At 37.8% G+C, this 22,782-nt stretch overlaps 1 protein-coding gene across 8 annotated transcripts in view; it reads left to right on the forward strand.

The window, feature by feature from the left end:
- The first annotated feature begins 2,253 nt into the window (after positions 1-2,253).
- FERMT2 (FERM domain containing kindlin 2) overlaps positions 2,254-22,782 on the forward strand; it is a 139,902-nt gene continuing 119,373 nt past the window's right edge. For 4 of the 8 annotated variants that reach the window (XM_072629691.1, XM_072629695.1, XM_072629696.1 and 1 more), the window contains exons 1-2: positions 2,254-2,840; positions 3,470-3,635. In XM_072629691.1, the coding sequence (XP_072485792.1) occupies positions 3,479-3,635 (157 nt within the window). In that variant the 5' untranslated portion in view covers positions 2,254-2,840; positions 3,470-3,478. Of the gene's footprint in view, positions 2,857-2,913; positions 3,003-3,469; positions 3,636-22,782 lie in introns of those variants that run through there. The other 4 variants (XM_072629693.1, XM_072629697.1, XM_072629694.1 and 1 more) reach the window with 3 other exon arrangements.

Below are 22,782 nucleotides of genomic sequence, written 5' to 3' on the forward strand. Positions count from 1 at the left end.
TTCTTCACCTCCCTCTTTCTCCCTCCCAAAGTTGGTGTGCAATCTGATATAGGCTCTACATATAAATTCTTAATAAACATATTTTCACATTAATTATGTTGTATAGAAGAATTAGAACAAAAGGGAGGAACCATGAGGGAGAAAAAACAAAACAAAAAAAGAGAGCATATAGTATGCTTCAATCTACATTCAGACTCCATGTTTCTTTCTCTGGATGTGGATGGCATTTTTCATCATGAGTCTTTTAGAGTTGTTTTAGGTCCTTGCATTACTGAGAAGAGATAAATCTATCAGTCAGTCATAGAACAATGCGGCTGCTACTGTGCACAATGTTCTCCTGGTTCTGCTCACTTCATTCAGCATTAGTTCATATAAGTCTTTCCAGGTTTTCTGAAGTCTGCCTGCTCATCATTTCTTATAGCACAACAGTATTCAATCACATTCATATACCAAAACTTGTTCAGTCATTCCCCAATTGATGGGCATCCCTCCAATTTCCAGTTCTTGGCCACCACAAAAAGAGCTGCTATAAATATTTTTGTACATGTGAGTCCTTTTCCCATTTTTATGATTCTTTGAGATATAGACCTAGAACATTTTTTCATATGACTATAGATAGCTTTAATTTCATCTGAAAACTGCCTGTTCATATCCTTTGACCCTTTATCAGTTGGGGAATGACTTGTATTCTTATAAATTTGACTCAATTCTCTATATATTTAAGAAATTGGGGACTTTATTAGTCACTGGTTGTAAAATTTATTTCCCAATTTTTTGCTTCCCTTCTAAGCTTGGTTGCATTGGCTTTGTTTGTGCAAAAACTTCTCAATTTAATGTAATCAAAATGATCCATTTTGCATTTCATAATGTTCTTTATCTCTTGTTCGGTCATAAATTCCTCCATTCTCCATAAATCTGACAGGTAAACTATATTCTTTGCTCTCCTAATCTGCTTATAGTATCAGCCCTTATATCTAAATTGTGTATCCATTTGGACTTCATTTTGGTATATGATGTAAGACATTAGTCTATGCCCAGTTTGTGTAAGACATTGGTCTATGCCCAGTGTTTGCCACACTATTTTCCAGTTTTCCCAGTAGCTTTTGTCAAATAGTGAGTTCTTATCCCAGAAGCTGACATCTTTGGGTTTATGAAACAGTAGATTACTATAGTCACTGACCACTATGTCTTAAGCATCTAACTTTTCCACCGATCTACCACTCTATTTCTTAGCTAGTACCAAGTAGTTTTGATGATTGCTGCTTTATAACAAAATTTAAGCTCTCTTATGGCTAGGCCACCTTCCCTAGCATCTCTTCATTGATTCTCTTGATTTTCTGGACCTTTTGTTTTCCTAGATGAATTTTATTATTTTTTCTAGCTCTATAAAATAATTTTTGGTAGTGTGGTTGGCACAGCACTGAATAAGTAAATTAATTTAGACAGAATTGTTGCCAAAGAAATTCTAGAAGACTACTAAGTTACAAAGGGGATGCAATATTCCTTGTTGGAGGAAGCAGCCACATGTATGACATAATAGACGCTATTTTCAGTAGTGAAGTTATTTAGGGTTATTTCTCGAATATCCCAGTTTAGGGATTTTGAATGAGAGCTAAAGCCAAATTCCACGTTCTCTGAATTCAGCATGGAGTTATGGGTTACGCAGGACATTCGTCAGGTGGTAGTTTTCTGCTGTTCACAAGCCTCTCAAATTTCAGAGCCTTTCCAGAATGGGCTTGGAGCTGGCTAGGAAAATTTTTCCCCTTTAACCAGGGTTTAATTGACCATCTGATCTTTTGCCCTGGAGATTCAGTGCAAAGATTGCGAATATCAGTGAAATGGACAAACCATCCATTTCCCTCCCCTCCCACCCCCCAGCCCTGCTTCAGATTTTCTGGATTGGGGGCGTGGCACTATCGTGGGCGTGACAATGCCTAGGGCACAGGAAACCTACGTTTGGTGAAGTTCTGGGATTGGGAAATGGGACCTAACCAGAGGGAACTTTGTTCCTAAAAGAAGAAGCCTTGTCCTGGGAATTTTCTGTGGTTTTTTCTCACAGAGAAGCTCTCCCCTTCGCTTTGAAAGAAGAACTAATATAAGAACAAGCAGGAACTTGGCAAATCCTTTACCCTAGAAGTAAAAAGCTAGTCAAGAGGAGCTTTTTTACTGCCCACCCACCCCTAGAGCCAAGACCTCCACGCCCCTCCCCTCAAGATCCAGCTGCCGAAAGCCCGGATGTTGGACTCCCTCCCTGTACTGGGTCCTTCATTTCCATAAAAGGGCAGTGGCTCCTCTAGCTGTGATTGAGGCTGCAGGCAGCTCCCCCGCGCTCCCCCCCCCGCCTCCTTTCCCTCCAGCCTCTCGTTCCTCCCACCTTCCCTAGAACCACCCCCCAAAGCTCCCACTCAGACCACTCCACCCTCCCCCAACGCCCTCAAGCCTAGACTCCAACCCTTTGCCGGTCAGCTTGGAGTGGGGGGCTGGGGGCGAAGCCGGACCAGGTCTAAGCGGTGTCTAGGGCAGAAGCCGCTTTTCTGTCCTCTCTGGGAGAAGAAAGGGCCCTGCCAGGAGCGAGACATCCAGGGGGAGGAGAAGAGGTGGGAGGAAAGGGGTGGAGCTGAGCCGCTGGAAGTGGGTAGGGAGGAGAGGGGGACGGGACTGGGGCTCCCAGACTCCATTAGCTGCCCAGGCCGGGAGATACCTCGACGAGCCATCTGGGACTGTGGAGAGGGGACGCGGAGGGCGACGGTGGGCCCGCCGCTCCCGGGCCGCCCGAGGCGCGGACCACGCCCGACCCTTCTGTCCGCCTGCTGCCGGCTGCCGGCCGGAGGATCCGCGCGGTGAGGGGACACGTCGGTGGGGACTTTTAGTTTGGAGTTTCACGTTTCTGCAGCCGTGGGGTAGGGCGGGAGTGGGGGGCGCTGGGAAGGGGACTTTGCCAGCCCCGGGCGGTGTCTCCTCTGCGCGGGTGGCCGGGGGGTGACTGGGCTGCGTCTAGACAGGTGAACACAACGGTCCAGGCTTTCGCGGGAGGCGGAGCGGGTCCCGTGGCTTCCAATGGGACTTGGGGAGCCCAGCCCGAGCGGGCTTCTGTCAGTGGGCAGGGCGGGCGGGGCTGGGGCCCTGCTCCCTGGCTTCGCCCGAGGCTCCGCGTCGTCTTAGGAAGGCTTGTGGATCGGTCTCCCCGGAGCCGGCTGGGGAAGACGGAGAATGGCTTTTTGGGGGGAAGGGCGTGTCGGGACTGGTAACCCCCAGGCTCCTGCACCCTTACGCGTTTCTCCCGGTCGTTCCTCAGACAGTCCTTTGAAGCGCAGGGGAGAGAACGCTTTCTTGCACTCTTTAGTGCGACCTTTCCCTTGGTGTTGCCTGTTCTTTCCAGTTTTCCTCCGCCCTGCCTTTTAGGGCTCCATGGGATTTGTCTTCTTTTGGAGAGTAACTCTTACGAGGGCCATTTCCTTTCCACTCACAGGAAGGAGCTATGGCTCTGGACGGGATAAGGATGCCAGATGGCTGCTATGCGGATGGGACGTGGGAACTGAGTGTCCATGTGACGGACCTGAACCGTGATGTTACCCTGAGAGTTACAGGGGAGGTGCATATTGGGGGGGTGATGCTCAAGTTGGTGGAGAAACTCGGTGAGTTGGACATATAAAAAAGCCCTTAAGTAGCAATGTCTATCCATGTTCTAAGCCTGTACGGTGGAAGACTGGAGAGAAATGCCCCTTTTGTATGTGGGGGAGGGGAGCCTCAAGGAAGGACCATTTTATGTATTTTAAAAATAAGAATATGTTATATCCTACAAAAAAGTTAATTTAAGGGTTTATTTGTGAGTACCGTGTTCTTTATGTCTCCCCCACCGTATGTGGCATGAAATCAGTGTTCTTTGGGATTTAGTTTTTACTGCTCTTAACTGACTAGTTAGTATTAATACTATGAAATCTAAATGATTCCAGATCTTTTATTTGCCTGTTTAAAACTCTTTTTGCTCTAATGTAAAAAGAGAAACAAAATCAAAAATGTTTAATGTTGGAGAAGGTAAAAGAAAGACTTGTATTTTTTGTTGTTTCTTATCTTTTCCTGTATCAGGATGTTGGTATAGTTTGATCTAATATGAAATCTATCAGTATTTCAGAATATTTAAATTGTGTTCTAAATCGTGAAATTTCTAGTAATAGGAGGTTCTTGTAGGCAGTGATTTAGTGCATTTAGTGTTTCATCCATCTTTCTTTTAGAAGCTCTGGAGAAGTGTTTGACCCATCTGATAACGTAGCTGGTGCTTACCATCAGCTGCTGGTCTTTCTGAATTTATCCTAGAATAACAAATTAAGAACTGAATGAGAACTTAGATATCATCTAGTTTTAACCTCAGTTTATGATGAGGAACCTGAGGAACGGAGTCATTAAGTGACTTGCCTAAGGTCATACAAAGGGATTCTTCCAGCCTATGTTTTGACATCATATTCACTGCTCTTTTGACTGTAATAGATAAACCTCACCAATTACTTGTGTAAGGGTTTGCCACCATATCAAAGACACTATTTTGATACTTAGCATTTATGTCACTTTTGAGTGTAATATAACTATAAGGCAGTCCCCCATCTTATGAAGAAAAGAAAGAGTTCCTAAATAAGAGTTCCTAAACTGTAACAACAATAGCAGTTTATTATCCCTAGTACTTATGGTTTATGAAGCACTTTCCTCCCACTAACCCTGGAAAGTAAATGGTAAGTCAGATATTTGGAACTTAGGACACATTTCTCTATAGAAACAATGTTATAACTGGGTTTTGGACCACTCTGTCATTCCCTGAAAAATCCATTTAATGCATATTACCTTTGAATTATAGTACTACAAATAATTTTTCACTTATCCATCATTTATAACATTGTTTACATGGGAAAGTATAACGTTCTGATAAGCATATAGAAGGTGATTAATATTTATATGTGTATTTACATTTTTTACACATAGGAGATGCTTATTACATGTTTAATAGCAATCTAAGCTATATGTTAAGCAGAGTTTGCTAAACTAATATTAAATTTGCAGACACAGACTAGCTTGATATAGCCAGAGAATAGTAAAGCTATACTACATAATATGCAAGAATCTTTTGGTTTTGCAGAGATGGTCAGAGACTGTTTGGAGTTTGAAAATTCATCTGAAACAGAATGTTGAGTAGATTACTTTTTAGTTAAGAAAAATGTTTTAAGGGGTTGTGTTTTATGTATTCCCCCCATGTATGTATATATTGTAGTGTATTTTGTAGTTGTGATACAATAATTAGTGATATTATCCTATTAAATGGTTCAAACATTTAAGAGTAGTTTTTCACAGTAAGTAAATTTGTCATAAATAAGTTGTATGTACAAGGTCGAATATTAGGAATTGTTGGGTCTACTGAAGGGAATCTGCTGAATTCGTAGCACATTGAAACCTGGGTGTGTAATGCTTAATGTTGCATAGGACAGAATGAAGAATAACTGTGTATGTTCTGAACTATATTCAAGGAATTTTAATTTAATTTAGCAAACGTTAAGTGCCTTACTAAAACACTGTCCTTGAGCATTTAAAAATGAAACAAGCCACAGTCCCCTGCTTATGGTCTAGGAGGGAAGATGAGGTATGGGCAAAAATAAATACATTGCATATTAGCATAAATGGTAGGGAGAAATCGAAGTAAAGTGCTTAAAAGTTTTGAGGAAGGAAAGATCACTTCTAGGTGGCAGTATCAGGGGTAACTTCTTGGAAGAGGTAGCACCTAAGCTTGCCCTTGAAAAACACTAGTCAGAGATGGGGAGAGGAGTTCATTCCACAAGTAGGGCACAACTTAAATGAAGGCATAGATGAAAAATGACAGGGTAAGATTGGGAAATGTGAGAAATATCAGAAGAACCTTTTTGTAAGGTGGCCTCGTTTGTAAGAAAGAATATTATTTCTAGTGAATGTTATTTCTGAGAATAGTGTTAGAACAAGTGTGCAATGTGACCATTTGAAAATTTGATTTTATTAATTATGTTGAAAAAAATTCATCTAACATCTAACTATTTCTTAACCTAACATATATCTGTCTCTTAACTGGTCTGGTAAAAATATTGGTAATTAAGATTGTAGCTATAAACAGGGAGACACTGGTATAGGACCACCCACCATGGCATTTCCGAAGCAAAGAAGGTACTGTGTTCTATGTGCAAAGCAGCATCACAGTAATTCAAAAGAAATGTGAGATGTGCAAATTTAGACTTCTCCACTCCAGATGTTCATATGGACTGTTTGTGCCTGATCTGTAGTGGAGCTTTCTGAACTTGCATTGGTCTCTCAACTTACCATTTTGGATTTCTTTGAGCATGAAAGACAGCAACCAGTTACTTATTAAAGTTTAAAAAAATTGTGGCCCTTCACCATCTAACATCAATGATAGATTAATATTTGAGATTGAGAAAAAAAAGAACAAATATGAATGTCCTTGATTTCCTTTTCTTCCAAAGGAAACATGTTTGCATCAGGGATTCTTGTCCTTTTAATAAGTGACCCTTGTTAGAAAAATCATTTTTAAGAGGCATTATATTTGTTTCATAAGATGAACTGGTAAGACAACTACTGTCAGGATAATAACAAATATATAGAATATTGGATATACAGCACTGTGTCAGTGTTTGGGGTAGATAAAAAGCTTAAATGGTAATAATAACTGACTTAGGGCATTTTAAAATTTGCAAAACATTTTACAGTTTCATTTTAGAATATTGAAGTAGGTGCTATAGGTAGGACATAATCTCTGTTTTCAAGGAATGTAGTCTAATATGGGGATCAGAATCAGCGGAAGCTTCCTGGTACGGTAGAACTTGAATGGAACTTTTGAAAGAATAAGGAGGAATTCATCAGATCAACATGGGGAGAGAAGGCATTACAGGTATTGGGAATATACAGGAATTATGTGCGCATATATGTGTGCGCGCATGCGTGTGTGTGTTATATGTGTTTTGGGGGGTGGGTGCCTTGGCTGGAATACAAGTACTAAATGTTATACAAGAAAAAGCTTGGAAAAGTGGGAAGTCACCAGATTATGAGTGGAAGTAGGAAGATCTGTAAGAAGACTTGAAATAATCCAGGTGTGTAGTCATGAGAGCTTGTACTTGGGTAGTGGCAATAACCTTTTTATTGATCTCACTTCCTTAAGTCTACTAATCCAGGGTGGGGAACTTGTGGCCTCAAAGCCACATGTGGCATTCTAGATCCTTGGTTGCCTTTTGACTGAGTCCAAGTTTTACAGAACAAATCCTTTTGTTAAGGGGATTTATTCTGTGAAGTTTGGATTTAGTCAAAGATTGCACTTGAGGACCTAGAGGACCACATGTGGCCTCAAGGCCACAAGTTCCCCACCCCTGTTAAGACTATTCCATCTCTGCTTCCACTTAGCTGCCAAAGACATTTTCTTAAATTTCAGGTTTGATTGTGTCACAATTCCTCTCTACCCCCCTACTCATTAAACTCCAGTGGCTCCTTATTACATCCAGGATTAATATAAAATGGTCTCTTTGGCATTTAGAGCAGACCTGCACAATCTGTCAGTAGGTAGGGGCCAAAATTAAAGTAGGCCACAGGTCATGTGACAAACAGGAGAGTGTGCACTGGCAACTCTACATTTTTTCAGGGCAGCCTTAAATTCTTTGTTGAGGGCTGTATGTTGTGCAACCCTGATTTAGAGTCTGTCACAGCATGGCTTCTTCCCACTTTTCCAGTCTTCTTACACTTTACTGTCTTCTATATACTATTTTTGATCCAGTCACACTAGCCTAATTCTTCAGATGTGACCCTCCATCTCCTAACTCTGCTTTTTTTTTTTTTTACCAGCTGTGACCCAAGCTTAAAATCCTCTCCTTCGTATTTACGTCCTGGCTTTCCTGGCCTTCTTTAAGACTCGCTTCAGATTCTACCTTTCCTAGTCCCACTGTCTGCTAGTGTTTTCCTTCTGAGATTACCTTACCTTTATACTGAATATATCTTTTATGTGGAGAGTTATTTGTATGTTGTCTCCACCATTAGAATATGAACTGCTTAAAGGCAGGGATTATATTTTGCCTTTCTTAGTTTCCCTAGTGCTTAGTGCAGTGCCTACTATGAAGCAAGCAAGGGCTTAAAAAAATCCTTGTTGATTGATTTGCACGTGATTTGTAGAAGTGGAGTTGACAGAACTTGGAACAAGATTTGATGAGAGAGGGAAGAGTAAAAAATAACTCCAAAGTTCTGAACATAGAAGACCATTTACATGATATCAGGAGGTTAGAGGAAAGAGGCATTGTGATATAAATGACAGCCAGCTCCAGAGTCAAGAAGGCATAGTCAAGTCTTACCCCTGATGTATACAGGTCATATGGCAATGGCCAAGTCACTTAATCTCATACTAGGACTTCTCAAACTTTTTCCACTTGTGACCCCTTTTTGCCTGAGAAATTTTTATGTGATATTGGGTACATAGGTATATAAAATAAGTATGCAAGTCAAACATTTATTGGTAATAAATCATAAATTTATTTTGAAACAATTGTTTGGCATACATTTAATTTTACTGTTCATTAAAGATGAAAGCAAATTTGCATGCGAATGAGATGGGTGTGCTTGTTTATTACAAAAAGAATTAAATCTTGGTGAAATATTTGATACTGCAGGATGTAGAGCATCTTCAGTGTTTTTCAGAGTTGATTGAAATTTTGATTTTGTAATCATCAGTGTTGGGAATGCTGCTTCTCATAAACATGTAGTACAAAATTGGCAGAAGTATGTTTAGGGCCATTTCAGAAATTGTTGGAAATTCTGTTCTAATCCCAAGCCAAAATTCATTTAATGATTTTGTATGTACTGTAAAAACGCTGAAATTCATAACATACAATAGTCTCAAATCTGAGCCGAGGCGTTTCTGGCAGTGTTCATTGGCATTGTGTGACATGATAGATAGCATGTGCAGTGCAAAGGGCACATGCTGTATGTTCAGAGCCATGGCTGCAGTGAAGTTGCATGATGCAACATGGTCAAGTGCTGCCGGAAGCCCCTTGGATTCATTACACATTTTATTTTGAATTAATTCTTGGTCATTACACATTTGGAAATCTTTTACTGTTGCCAAATTTTTCATGACTCCTACATTCACTTATGTGAACTCCATATGAGGTCCTGACCCACAGTTTCACAGAAGTGCTCTCTTAGATCTCCCTCCTACCCACCAGTTCCCTAAGTAGAAGAGCAGGAGCTTAACTCCATGGTAGAGGGAATTCCCTATAGCAATGAAATCGTAAATCTGGTCCAGAGAAAAGGAGGTCATAAGGGAATATGTTTATAGGGAAATGTGATCTTGGTTTGGGACATGTTTATTTTGAGATGATGGTGAGCCAGATGGAGAGGTCTTAGTAGGTAGTTGGAAATAGGGAGTAGGACCTCAGAAAACACATCAGAACTAGAGAAAAATTTGGTAGGCATCTACATAGAGGACCATAGATATTGAATATGTGGGGAGCAAATAATATTGCTAAGGGAGAGAGTTAAGAGAGGAAAGAAAACCAAGAACATATGTGGGTATTTCCAAAGGATTAGAAAGAAAAGAGGACTAGTAAAGAAAACATAAAGAACAGATAGGTAGGAGACCTAGGAAACGTTATATCTCAGAAGTTGTTGAAGAACATATTTTATAGTGGTAAAGGGTGGCCAGAGTTGCAAGGCAAGGAAGATGAAGACAGAAGAAATGTCTGGAGTTGGTGGTTAGGAGTTCAGTTGTTCTAGAGCTGTAACCATAATAAACCCTATTTTAGGCATATTCAACAGAATTTCATGTTAACCAACATAATGTTATGTGAGGCTGACTCTCCTGTTCTGTCATCAACCCCTTAGGACAGCTTGGTAGTAAAACTATAATTTATAGCATAAATAGAAGCACTTGCTTTATTTAAATAATGAACCAGAGCAAATAATGCCTTTAGTTATATAGTAGCAGTGATTTCTTATTTAATTGGAACTTGGATCATTTTTGGTTAAGTTCATTAAAATGAAATGTTACCTTTTACATTTTGAACTCAGAGGATAATGATAGTAATTAAAATTAATTTATTTGTCAGGTAATCAACAGGCATTTATTAATGTGCATTATGCTAGGCACTAAGTATACAAAGACATGTGAAACAGTGGAAATCTAATAAATATTTTACGTATGTGTATATGTATATACAGATATATGTATATAAAGAGAGAGAATGAGCATATATGTATATAGGTACATAAAGTGTTATCCCTATTTTACAGAGGGGCAAATTGAGGCTTAGAGAAATCAAGTCACTTTTGACCACATGGCTAGTAAGGGTTGGATTGAGGATTCTTATCCCAGGTCTTCTGACTCTGAAGTCCACTCTTTGTAGTGTATTCTGCTTTCTTCCAAGATCCAAAATAATCTGTTTGACACAGTATTGCCATCATTGAATTTGTGATCTAAATGATCTGCAAAATTTGTACAATTGTAACCCATCTGTGTCAGTGAGGCTGACATTGACTTCCTATAAATCCTCACTGGAGGCTCCCCGTAAGCAGGGGGCCTTCCAGTAAGTCTTTTGATATTGCATAGATATAAGTAAAGTATATGGATTGTCCATTGGTTACATTTCATAATCACATGACTAGCCCACTTCCCTTTTTCACTCGCACATCCTCCTGATGATTTTTTTATGCCTTTTATTCAGGAGTTTGTATCTTATAATAAAATGCAAATGTACTTGGTCACCATGTGACCCTACCACTCTTTTGAATGACTCACAACTTAATTTTTGGTGGCTCATACTCTGTGATTTGCATCCATCTTCACGTGAAACAATACTGATGTTGAAAAGAATGGCATTTATTTCAAGTAGAAACTTGGGGTCTTTAGTAGAACTACACAATATCTGAAAAGTAATCCAGCTCATTTTTCTCTTGGTCAATTCTGGGGCTCATTGTCCATTTAGAATGCCTTTCCAAGATATAAGTATTTTAGGTTTTGTATACAATGGACTAGACTATACACATTGTTTTAACTCATGATTTTTCTCATATCAATAGATAGGCCAAAGTCTTCTGATAATATTCCTATAAGTAGTTATAGAGTTAAAATTTATGTATAGCGTTTGATTTTCTTTGATTTACATTATGGAATTTGAAAGTATGTTACTACAAAATAAATTCTTTGGTGAACAGAAATGAATACTTTTGATGAGAAAAGATTAAAATGAAGTCTGGAGTTTGTAACATACTAGCTGTCCAAAGAATATTGTATTTATAGTTGGAGATTGTTCTTATTAGAAGTGAGATCCCCAAAAGTAAATTGTCTTTTTCTGAAGAGGAAAAAAAAAAGGCCATTCATATCATCATGCAGAACATGATATACACCAGTATACATTTTTTTGTAATACATAATAAAATTAAACATTTTCTTTTTTTCTTTAATATTTTTTCCAAATTGCATGTAAAGGCAGTTTTTAATATTCATGTTTTTAAAATTTTGAGTTCCAAATTCTCTTCCTCCTTTCTCTCCCTCATTGAGAAGGCAAGCAGTTTTATATGAGTTATGCATGTTCATTCATGCAGAACATTTATTTTCTTATTGGTCATGTTTTGGGGGGAAAAACAGACCAAAAAAAAGCACCACGAAAAATAAGGTTTTAAAAACTTTTTAGCATGCAGCCTTCATGAATTCTTTCTCTGGGGATGGGTAGTGTTCCTCATAATAAGTCCTTTGGTAATTGTCTTGGATCACTATATTGCTGAGAATAACTAAGTCATTTCATAGTTGATCATAATTAAAATATTGCTGTGTACATTGTTCTTGCAGTCCTACTTATTTCACTTTCCATCAGTTCATGTAATCTTTCCAGGGTTTCCTGAAACCATACCCTTCATCATTTCTTACAGTGCAACAGTATTGCATCACAATCATATACCACACCTTGTTCAGCCATTCCCCATTCCTCAGTCGCATTCCCTCAGTCACCAATTCTTTGCCACCACAAAAAGAGCTATTATAAATATTTTTGTACATATAGATCTTTTTCCTTTTTGTTTTTTTAATCTGTTTGGTATATCAATCTCAAATTGGTTTTGCTGGGTCAAAGGACTTGCAAAGTTTTATAGCTCTCTGTGCACAGTTCCAAATTGCTCTCCAGAATGATTGAATCAGTTCACAACTTCACCAGCCTTAGTGCCTTAGTGCCTCAATTTTCCCACATCTCCTCCACCATTTGTCATTTTCCTTTTCTGCCCTGTTAGCTAATCTGATAGGTGTGAGGTGATACCTCATAGTTATTTTAATTGTCATTTCTCTAATCAGTAGTGATTGTTTTTTCCATAGGATTATAGATAACTTTGATTATTTTGTCTGAAAACTGACTTCACATCCCTTTGGACATTTACCAGATGGGGAATGGCTCTCATTTTTTAAAAATTTGACTCAGTACTGTATATAGTTGAGAAATGAGGTCTTTACTAGAGAAACTTGCTGTAAATATTTTTTCATATTTATAATTTTTGTGATTTCCCTCCATCCTATTTCCCTCTATTTATCCTACTCTCTCTCCTTTTACCCTGTCCATCCTCAAAAGTGTTTTGCTTCTGACTTCTGCCTCCCCAAACCAACTTCCCTTCTGTTAACCCTCCTCCCCACTTCTCTTGATCCTTCAACACCTACTTTCCTATAGGGCAGGTCAGATTTCTATACCCAACTAAGTGTATGTATTATTCCCTCTTTGAGCCATTTCTGATGAGAGTAAGACTCAAGTGCCCCCTCCCCAACTTCTCCCATCTTTCCCTCTACTGTTAAAGCTCTTTTGTACCACTTTTATATAAGATGAGTTATCTTGTTCTACCTCTTTTCTCCCAGTGCATTCCTCTTTCTCACCCCTTAATTTTTAAAATATAATTATCCCATTGTATTCAACTCATGCCTGTGCTTTCTCTCTCTCTCTCTCTCTCTCTCTCTCTCTCTCTTTCTCTCTCTCTCTCTCTCTCTCTCTCTCTCTCTCTATATATATATATATATATATATATATACACTCCTTTTACCTGCCCGTATCATCTTCCCATGTAGGAATGTATACAGTTTAATCTTATTGAATCCCTTATGATTTCTTACTTGTTTACTTTTTTATGTTTCTCTTGATTCTTGTATTTGAAAGTCAGATTTTCTATTGAACTCTGATCTTTTCATCAGGCATGCTTGAAAGTCTTCTATTTCATTAAATATCTATTTTTCCTCTGAAGGATTATACCTGATTTTGCTGGATAGGTGATTCTTGGTTTATTCCTAGCTTCTTTGCACTCCAGAATGTTATATTCTAGCCCTCCAATCCTTTAATGTAGAAGTTGCTCAATCTTGTGTTATCCTGATTGTGATTCCATGATATCTGAATTGCTTCTTTCTGGCCATCTGTACTATTTTCTTCTTGTCCAGGCAGCTCTGGAATTTGGCTTTATCTCTTTGAGGAGATGATTACCGGATTCTTTCCATTTCTATTTTACCCTCTGATTCTGGCATACTAGGGCAGTTTTCCTTGATAATTTCTTGGAAGATGATATCTGGGCTCTTTTTTTTTTTTTTAAATCGTATTCTTCAGGTAATCCAGTAATTCTTAAATTATCTCTCCTGGATCTGTTTCCCAGGTCAGTTGTTTCTGAATGACATATTTCAGATTTTCTTTTATTTTTTTCATTTTTTAAATTTTGTTTTTTTCTTGAGATGTCATAGAGTTGTTAACTTCCGCTTGCCCAATTATAATTTTTGAGGAATTATTTTCTTCAGTGAGCTTTTAAAGTATCTCCATTTCTATTCAGCCAATTCTACTTTTTATGGAGTTGTTTTCTTCAGTGAGTTTTTGTACATCTTTCTCCATGTGGCCAATTTTGCTTTTTAAGGAATTGTTTTTTTCCCTGAATTTTTGTGCCTCTTTTACCATTTGGCCTATTCTGTTTTTTAAGGTGTTATTTTCTTCAGTATTTTTTGTGCTTTCTTTAACACACTATTGACTCTTTTTTCATTATTTTCTTGCATCACTTTCATTTCTTTTCCCAATTTTCCCCCTACCCCTTTCACTTAATTTTTAAAATCCTTTTTGGACTCTTCCAGGGATTCTTTTTGGCCTGAGACCAGCTCACATTTTTCTTTGAGGCTTTGAATGTAGCAATTTTGGCTTTGTTGTCTTCTTCTGAGTTTGTGTTTTGATCTTCTCTGTCATCATAGTTATCTTGTAAGGTCAGGTTCATTTTTTGTTGTTTGCTAATTTTCCAGCCTATTTCTTGACTTTTAACTTTGTGTTAAAATTTGATTCTGCTTACGTGATGGAGGGCCACTGTTCTGAACTTCAGGTTTTTTTGTGTTGCTGTATTTAGAGCTGGTTCTGGGGTCTGTAAGGTTTCAGTTCTTCCAAGGTAGCATTATTGAAAAAGAGGTGTGGTCACTGCACTCCTGGTCTGTGACTGACCACAAGCACTCCTTTCAGCTCTTGACCTGTGACCAGGGTCCCTACTCCTCTGAGTGCGCCTCCTTATCCTAGGACTGTGAACCAGGACTGAGACCTGGATCCACATATGGGCAGAGCAATAGGGTCCTGAACCCAGTGCCGGGTATTAAGGGACCCCTGTATTCTCCTTCTGACTGGTTGTCCAGCCTCTTTACCATATGAGGGCTGAGAGCTTTGGAAGCCACTGCTACCTATTTGGTTGCCCCCATGGCCTGCTGCTGGCTTGCCAGGGTGAACTGTGCTGGTCTATGCTTTACTCTCACCACAGTGTGACAGACCTTTCCTGTCTATCTTCTAAGATGTCTTTTTCTGGAAAAATTTTTTACCGCTTTCGTGGTTTCTGTTGCCATTCTAGAATTTGTTTTGAAGCATTATTTAAAGTTGTTTGGTGAGGGCTTTGGGAGAGCTCAGAAGAATCCCTGCCTTTTTTCTGCCATCTTGACCCTGCCCTAAAATAATCTAAGACGCAGTGTACTAAGAGTACCAACTAAGAAAGTCTTCTTGCAGAAGGTAAAACTAATTTAGCTGGGACTTAAAGAAAAAGCCACGAATTGAAGACAAGGAAATCAGAGAGTTCCATGTGTGAGAGATAGTAAAACGTGTGGGCTCAAGAGATTGAGTGTCTTGTTCTAGGAATAGCAAGAAATCCAGCATCACTGGATCATGGATCATGTGGGGGAGAGTAAGGTGTAGAAGAACTGAAAAGATAGAAAGGGCAGTGTGTTATGTATTAGGAATACAAAGACAAAAACAAAACAATTCCTGTCCTCGGTTATTTAGCATCCTAGGAAAGTCTCCTGTTTATAGGCCATGACTCAAGTAGGAAAGCAGGAAACTGATGTTCTGGAGATCATCGTTTTTATTGTATCTTTCTTCCTCTGCTTCATCATTTCTAGCTATAGTTTATTTTTTTCTTCACTAGTCTGTTTAACTGATGCATCTCAAGGGAGGGCTTGTTTTTGTAAATAAAGTCACTTTATGATTTAATTCTGTATTATCTGCCATATTAAGACAGAATGTTGACAAAATGTAGGGATTAAAAGTGATTTGTCTGTGATAATCATAGATTGGAGGCCTTGTTACTCTTTTGGACATTTGCCACAGTGAGCTTCCATACTCTTCTCAAAAGTACCATGAAAATAGTTGCAAGAATTTTTTTAAAAATCTGCTTTGGTAATTAAGTGAATTTGAAATATAGCTTGTGTATAGCAACATATTTCCTGACTAAGCTGCATAAACATAATTTCCCCAATTAAAAAAAACTGATTATATTTTAGGCTGACTTCATGATGATATTTAAGCTTCTGTAAGATTTTATAATGAGGTTATAGTCTAAACTGACTTTGCTCTAGAGTGCTCTTTTTGACAAAGAGATCATGTTTGCTGACTTTAGCTGTTTTAAAGTTACTTTGGCTTTATCTTGGTGAGGGATATGTTATATTGAAATTTTTATAGGATATAGTAATAGTCTCTGTAGATTGTTAATTTATTCAGTTCTTACGTTTAGAAGATTAAAATCAATAGCTGATTAAAAGAGGTTAAATTGCAAGCTGTATCTTCTCATCTTTTGTCTAATTTAGTGTCAATTTTTGTTATTTTCATGTATCAATTAATTAATTCACAAACGAGCTTCTATGTTGGTAAATAGTCTTTTCCTCTCTGTTAAAATGTAGTCTTTTTGTTGTTAGGATGTTTCCAGCTTTCTTTAAAAAAAAAAAGTCTTATTTCATCATGACATATTGATGTAAGGCTCCTTTGTAGTCTACAGGCCTGGTGTCCTCTTTCACTTCCTGATCCTGAGCCATATTTTCCAACTAATTTTTCCCCTACCATCCTCTCCCACTTTTGCATTGTCATTATTAAGGTACTGTGTATACGTATGGAAGCAGTATTTAGATTCAAGATAGCTTTAAGACATCATTAAAATATTATGATGGAAACATTATTTCTGAGGTATTTATGAAATGCTTTTTAAATGAAAGTTTCCTAGTTGCTATTCTAGAGATTATTTAGAAAGATCAAAGAAAACTCAAGATCAATATTGAATAGTTAAAAATCCAAAAGAAACTTAGTTTCAGTTTCCAAGCTGCACTTACTTCTAGATATATGTTACGTGTTTAGAGATGAAAGATAACAACAGATAGATCTGTTATTCTTGGTTTAGTCTTGTTAGTTTCTCGCAGTTCTTTTAAAAAAAAAAGTTATTATTGATATCTTGTTTTTTATATCATGATAGTTATCTCAGGTGTCACTTTCCCTAACCCATGCAGAGAGTAACAAATAATATTTTTCAGAAGGGAAATAAAGGTCGGTTCAAAGGTCAGATTGAAAAAAATCTGAAAATAATGTGTAACACCTCTGGACCTCCCACCTCCATAGAGGGCTGCGTTGGGGATGTCCTCTCATCTCTTCATTAGAGCCCTACTTTGTCTTTATAGTTGTGTTTCATTTACTTTTTTTTCTTTTGGTGTGTTATTGTTCTTTCTATTTATATTGTTGTATTTGCTCTGTATTCTTGCCTTTGCTTTGCTTTACATTAGTTTATATAGGTCTTTCTATGTCTCTCTATATTAATAATTTTATATCATATGTATATAAATATGTCATCAGTTCATTTTTAATAGCAGTTATACTCAATTATATTCATGTACCACAGTTTATTTAGCCATTCACAATTGTTGAGCATTTACATTGTTTCCAATTCTAAACTCTCACAAGAAGCGCTGCCATAAATATTTTAGAGTATATGAAGTCATGTAAAACATAATTCCATGCTAGCCATGTCACAAAAAAAGTCAAGAAAAAGAAAGTGAAAAAAATGCTCTGATCTGCTCTTAGAGTTCATCAAGTTTCCTGGCATTTTTCATTTTGGAACTGTTGTGAATCATTGTATTGATCACAGAAACTATGTCTTTCACATCATTACAATACTGTGAACAATATTCTCATTCAACTCTCTTCACTTTGTGTCAGTTTGTGTACATCAGCCTGAACAACCTGTGGCCTGTCAAAGGATTTTCCTCTACGTTTTTTGCTGGCCACCTGAAATCCTTTGGTAGGCCGAAGGTTGTGCAGGCGTGATATAACTCTACCCAGGTTTTTCATCATTTCATCACCCTTATCATTACTTTTGGGGTGGGAAGCAGTTGGGTTTAAGTGACTTGCCCAGGGTCACATGGCTGGAAAGTATCTGAGCCTGGATTTGAACTCAGGTCTTCCTGACTCCAGGGCCGTTGGTCTATCTATTATGTCACCTAGTTGCACTTCCCCCACCTCCCTCTCAATAATTTCTTATAGCACAGTAGTGTTACATCACAATCATGTACTACAAGTTGTTCAGCTATTCCTGAGTTGATGGGCATCTCCTTGGTTTCCAATTTTTTGCCACCACGATAAGAGCTGTTATAAAGATTTTTGTACAGATAGGTTTTTTCCCTTTTCTTTGATGTCACTGGGACACAGACTTAGTTTTGTTATTGCTGGGTCAAAAGGTATGCACAGTTTTGTAGTCCTTTGGGCATAGTTCCCTATTACTCTCCAGAATGATTGGACTAGTTCATAACTCCACCAGCAGTGCATTAGTGTCCCAATTTTTCCAAATCCCCTCCAGCATTTGTCATTTTCCTTTTCTGTCATGTTAGTCTGATAGGTGTGGAGTTCCCTCTGCTTTTCTTGGAATTTCCTTTTACTAAGAAGCTGGGAAATATGAAGGGAAAAAAATGAAAGCTAAACACATCAGGATTTCTTCACTTTCCTTTTCTGTCCATACTCTTATTATACCTACGCTCCTTTTTACTTCAGAAACTTTAATCTTAGCTTCTTTGACAAAGTGCCCAGAGTTGACTTCCTTTGGTGGAAAAGGAAGATTGGAGGTTTGCTATTTTTCCTCTGAAATATTGATGAATAATAGCACTGCTCATTTTGTATTCAAAAACAAAGTGTTTGGAGGCAGAGCCAAGGTGACAAACTAGAAGGAAACAATACAGCGAGTTCTCCTCTACACAGATTTAGAAAATGCACCAGACTGAGTCCTAATGGGGAAATCCAAGACAAAGTCATAGTCATTTTTCTAGCCCAGGTTAGTATAGGAAGACAGAGATTGGTGGACACTGGGGACAGTGGCCAGGAGTAGCCCATGTGGGGTACTCTAAAAACTCAGGGAGAAGTTGTATTCAAGGTCAAGGGGAGGTCCCAGACTCATACCAGACTCACCCCACCCCACCCCCTGGACATCTAGGGGCACCTTGATGGGGACAGCATCTGCTACCCAAGGCAAACTGATGAAGTGACCTATGGGGTGACATTCTTAGGCAGGGAGGCCTTGGGCAATATACTGAGAAAGGAAGAAATTCAGAAACAATCAGCAGTGATGGTATTCTGATAACTAGGGCAAGCAGTCACAAACCCAAGAAGAGGCTGATATTTTGTCACTGAACCAGTAGAGCTTCCTAGTTGACTGATGGTAGCTAAGCCCAGTAGCATTCTGTTTCTAAGACTAAAACCTAACTCAGATCAAGGGGACAGTAATCAGACTTTACCTTGAGACAAACCAGTTTGGGAGTGTTGAAAGCTCACAGGTCCTCAGCCTGTTCCTGAGAGCCTGTAACAATACAACATTCAATACTCCAAGAAAACAACAGAACCAGCCCAGAGTTTCATTCCAGAAGTACACAGAGCCTAACACTAACACTGAATCTGAAGTCAGAAAGTAGTCTGTAAGAATGTGATGAGAGACATGCTCATGACACAAACCCAGAAGTGAATGACTCCAAAACATACAAACAAAGCCTTGAAAAAAAACAGAAGATGGGAATATATTCAAATAAATTCTTAAAAGATATGAATCAAAAGTTTAAAATGTTTTTGTCAATGTTGAATCAAGAGTGCTAGAGGAAAAAAACGAAAAAAATTAGAGCTATGGAAAAAAGAACGAACAGTTTGATACAAGGGATACAAAAACTTGCCCTCTGAAAATCTGAATAGACCAAATGGAAGCCAGTGACTACATGAAAGAAACATTAAAAGTCAAAACAGTGAAAAAAGAGAAGAAAGTGTAAGGTATCATAACAAAAACAACTGACCTGAAAAACAGACTATGTGACCACCATGAGAGCCTATTCATATTTCAAGAAATCTTTAAAAAACAACAACTGTCCAGGGCTATTCCCCCCACCCCTATTTAATAGTGTTTTATTTTTCCCAGTTACATGTAAAGCTAGTTTTCAACATTGATTTTTCCAAGATTTTGAGTTCCAAGTTTTTCTCCCTCTCCTCTCCCCTCCCAAAGACAGCAGGCAATCTAATACAGGATATATATGCATAATCATGTTAAACGTATTTCTACATTAGTCCTGTTGTGAAAGAAGAATCAGAACAAAAGGGGAAAAATGACAAGAAAGAAAAACCAACAAGCAATAAAAAAGTGAAAATAGTATGCATTCAGACCCCATAGTTCTTTCTCTGGATATGGATAGCATCTTCTATCATGTGTCTTTTGAAATTGTCTTACATCATTGTACTGCTGAGAAGAGCTTAGTCTATCAAAGTTGGCCATTTCACAATGTTGCTTGTTACTGTATACAGTGGTCTACTGGTTCTATTCACTTCACTCAGCATCAATTCCCGTAAGTCTTCGCAGGTTTTTCTGAAATCAGCCTGCTCCTTATTTCTTATAGCACAATAGTATATCATTTCTCAGTTGATGGACAGCCCCTCAATTTCCAATTCTTTGCCACCACAAAAAGAGCTTTTACCAATATTTTTGTACATGTGGGTCCTTTCCCTTTTTTTATGAGTTCTGTGGATTACAGACCTAGTAGTGGTGTTACTGGATCAAACAATTTGATTATTCTTTGGGCATAGTTCCAGATTACTCTCTAAAATGGTTGGATCAGTTCATGACTCCAGAAACAGTGCATTAAGGTTCCAATTTTCCCACATTTTCTCCCAACATTTATCATTGTCCTTTTGTGTCATATTAACCAATCTGATAGGTGTGAGGTAGTACCTCAGAACTGTTTTATTTTGTATTTCTCTAATCAATAGTTATTTAGAGCATTTTTTTAATACAATAATTTTATTTTCTTCATCTGAAAATTGTTCATATCCTTTGACCATTTATCAGTTGGGGAATGACTTGTATTCATATTAATTTGACTCAGTTCTCTATATTTTTGAGAAAGGAAGCCTTTATCAGAAAAACTATCTGTAAAAATTGTTTCTCAACTTTCTGCTTTCCTTCTAATCTTGATTGCCTTGGTTTTGTTTGTGCAATCTCTTTTTAATTTAATGTTATCAAAATTATTTGTTTTACATTTCATCATGTTCTCTATCTCTTGTTCAGTGATGAATTCTTCTCTTCTCCACAGATCTGACAGGTAAACTAATCCTTGATCTCCTAACTTGCTTATGGTATCAGCTTTTACGTCTAAATCATGTACCCATTTTGACCTTATCTTGGTATATGGTATGAGATATTGATCTATGCCTAGTTTCTGTCATGTTATTTCCCAGTTTCCAAGCAGTTTTTGTCAAGTAGTGAGTTCTTATCCCAGAAGCTAGAGGCTGAATGAAGATTGAAGCATACTGTTTTCTCTTTGTTTTTTCTTTCTTGTGGTTTTTCCCTTTTATTCTGATTCTTCTTGTACAACATGACTAATGTGGAAATATGTTTAATATTGTACATGTACAGCCTGTATTAGATTGCCTGCTATCTTGATGAGGAAAGGGGAAGGAGAGAAAAAAATTTGGAACTCAAAATCTTTTCAAAGTGAATGTTGAAAACTATCTTTATATGTAATTGGAAAAAGATAAAATAAATTTTAAAAAATTATTGATAGTTCTACCTCTCCCACTGCCCCAATTAGGTTCCTCCTTATTCTCCCCATGGCTTTTTACAACATTCACTTTGATAAGATTTTGAGTTCCACGTTTTCGTATCAGGATCATCATTAGTGTTCTGTACTTGATTTGGATCACTGTGTTGTTGAGAAGAACTAAAGCTATCAAATTTGGTCATCATACAGTGTTGCTGTTACTGTGTACAAATGTTCTCCTAGTTCTGCTCATTTCACTCAGCATCAGTTCCTGTTAAGTCTTTCCAAGTTTTTCTGAAATCTGCTTGCTTATCATTTCTTATAGCACAGTAGTATTCTATTACATTCATATCCCACAACTTATTCAGCCATTCCTGAGTTGATGGGCATCCCCTTAATTTCCAGTTCTTTGCCACCAGAAAAATAATTTTTAACATGGAATAGAAGATTGTGGTTCAGTTTTCTATTCATGTAAATACATGCAAGGGACTTTTAAAGACATTTTGAAGCTTTAGAACATTGACCCTTATTTGTTATTTTTATCACTTGACTCTTCTTTATTGATTGATGCTTACTGTAAAAAAATTTGGAAAATCTCAAAAAAGGCACACTCAGTTCTTGCTTTTCATATTAGTGAAAAGAATCTGAAATTTTTTGTGGAGGGAGAAGGGTGGCAGATAGAGAAGAATGGGAGAAGTTTAGAAATTTGGTAGGAAGCAATAGGTTGTTTTAATGAGACTGGTGAGGCATTCCTGGAAGTGGAGAAAATCTATCCAAAGGGAATACACAGGCTTCAGAATACCTTCCCTTTCCCCATGTATTTTACTGTCCCAGGTTACTTGTATCATAAGAGATGAAACGAAGGAGAGTTTTTACCCCTTAGTCAGAATCTTAGTACCTTGAAAGCAGGCTATCTCATTTTTGCCTCTCCATCCTCAGTCCCTGGAGTTAGGTGCATAGTAGAGCTTACTGAATGCTTATTAACTAATTTTATAGGAAATTGGAGGAAGAGGGAGATGTACCTGGTATATCAAGTTGGAACTTTAAATACATTTTCCCTTACAACTTTGTTCTGTGATAGGTTCTGTAGTACTGTATATACTTCAAGTATGTTATGATATGCATGGTTTTTTTTAATAGCTCAGAGCTCAGTGTAAAGTTTTCTGTGGGAAGTTACATTTTGAATTTTCAGGTAAGTGTCTTGGAAATGAAGGTTAGTTAGGTTATGTCTGTACAAATAAAAGAGTTGATACCTTTAGAAAGATTGTAAGTGCATATGTATAGCGTATCACAAGGGCTTTACTTCATGTTTTGGGAAAATCATTACTATTCTTTCAATTAGTCTTAAGGCACATACTTTAATTCTGAATAGATTTAGAGCACAATTTTTTACATTTGAACATTTTAAATGTTAACCAATGAAAAACCCCAAGAGACTGACT

The sequence above is a fragment of the Notamacropus eugenii genome, chromosome 1 (assembly GCF_028372415.1).
Source record: "Notamacropus eugenii isolate mMacEug1 chromosome 1, mMacEug1.pri_v2, whole genome shotgun sequence".
NCBI classification, from domain to species: Eukaryota; Metazoa; Chordata; class Mammalia; order Diprotodontia; family Macropodidae; genus Notamacropus; species Notamacropus eugenii.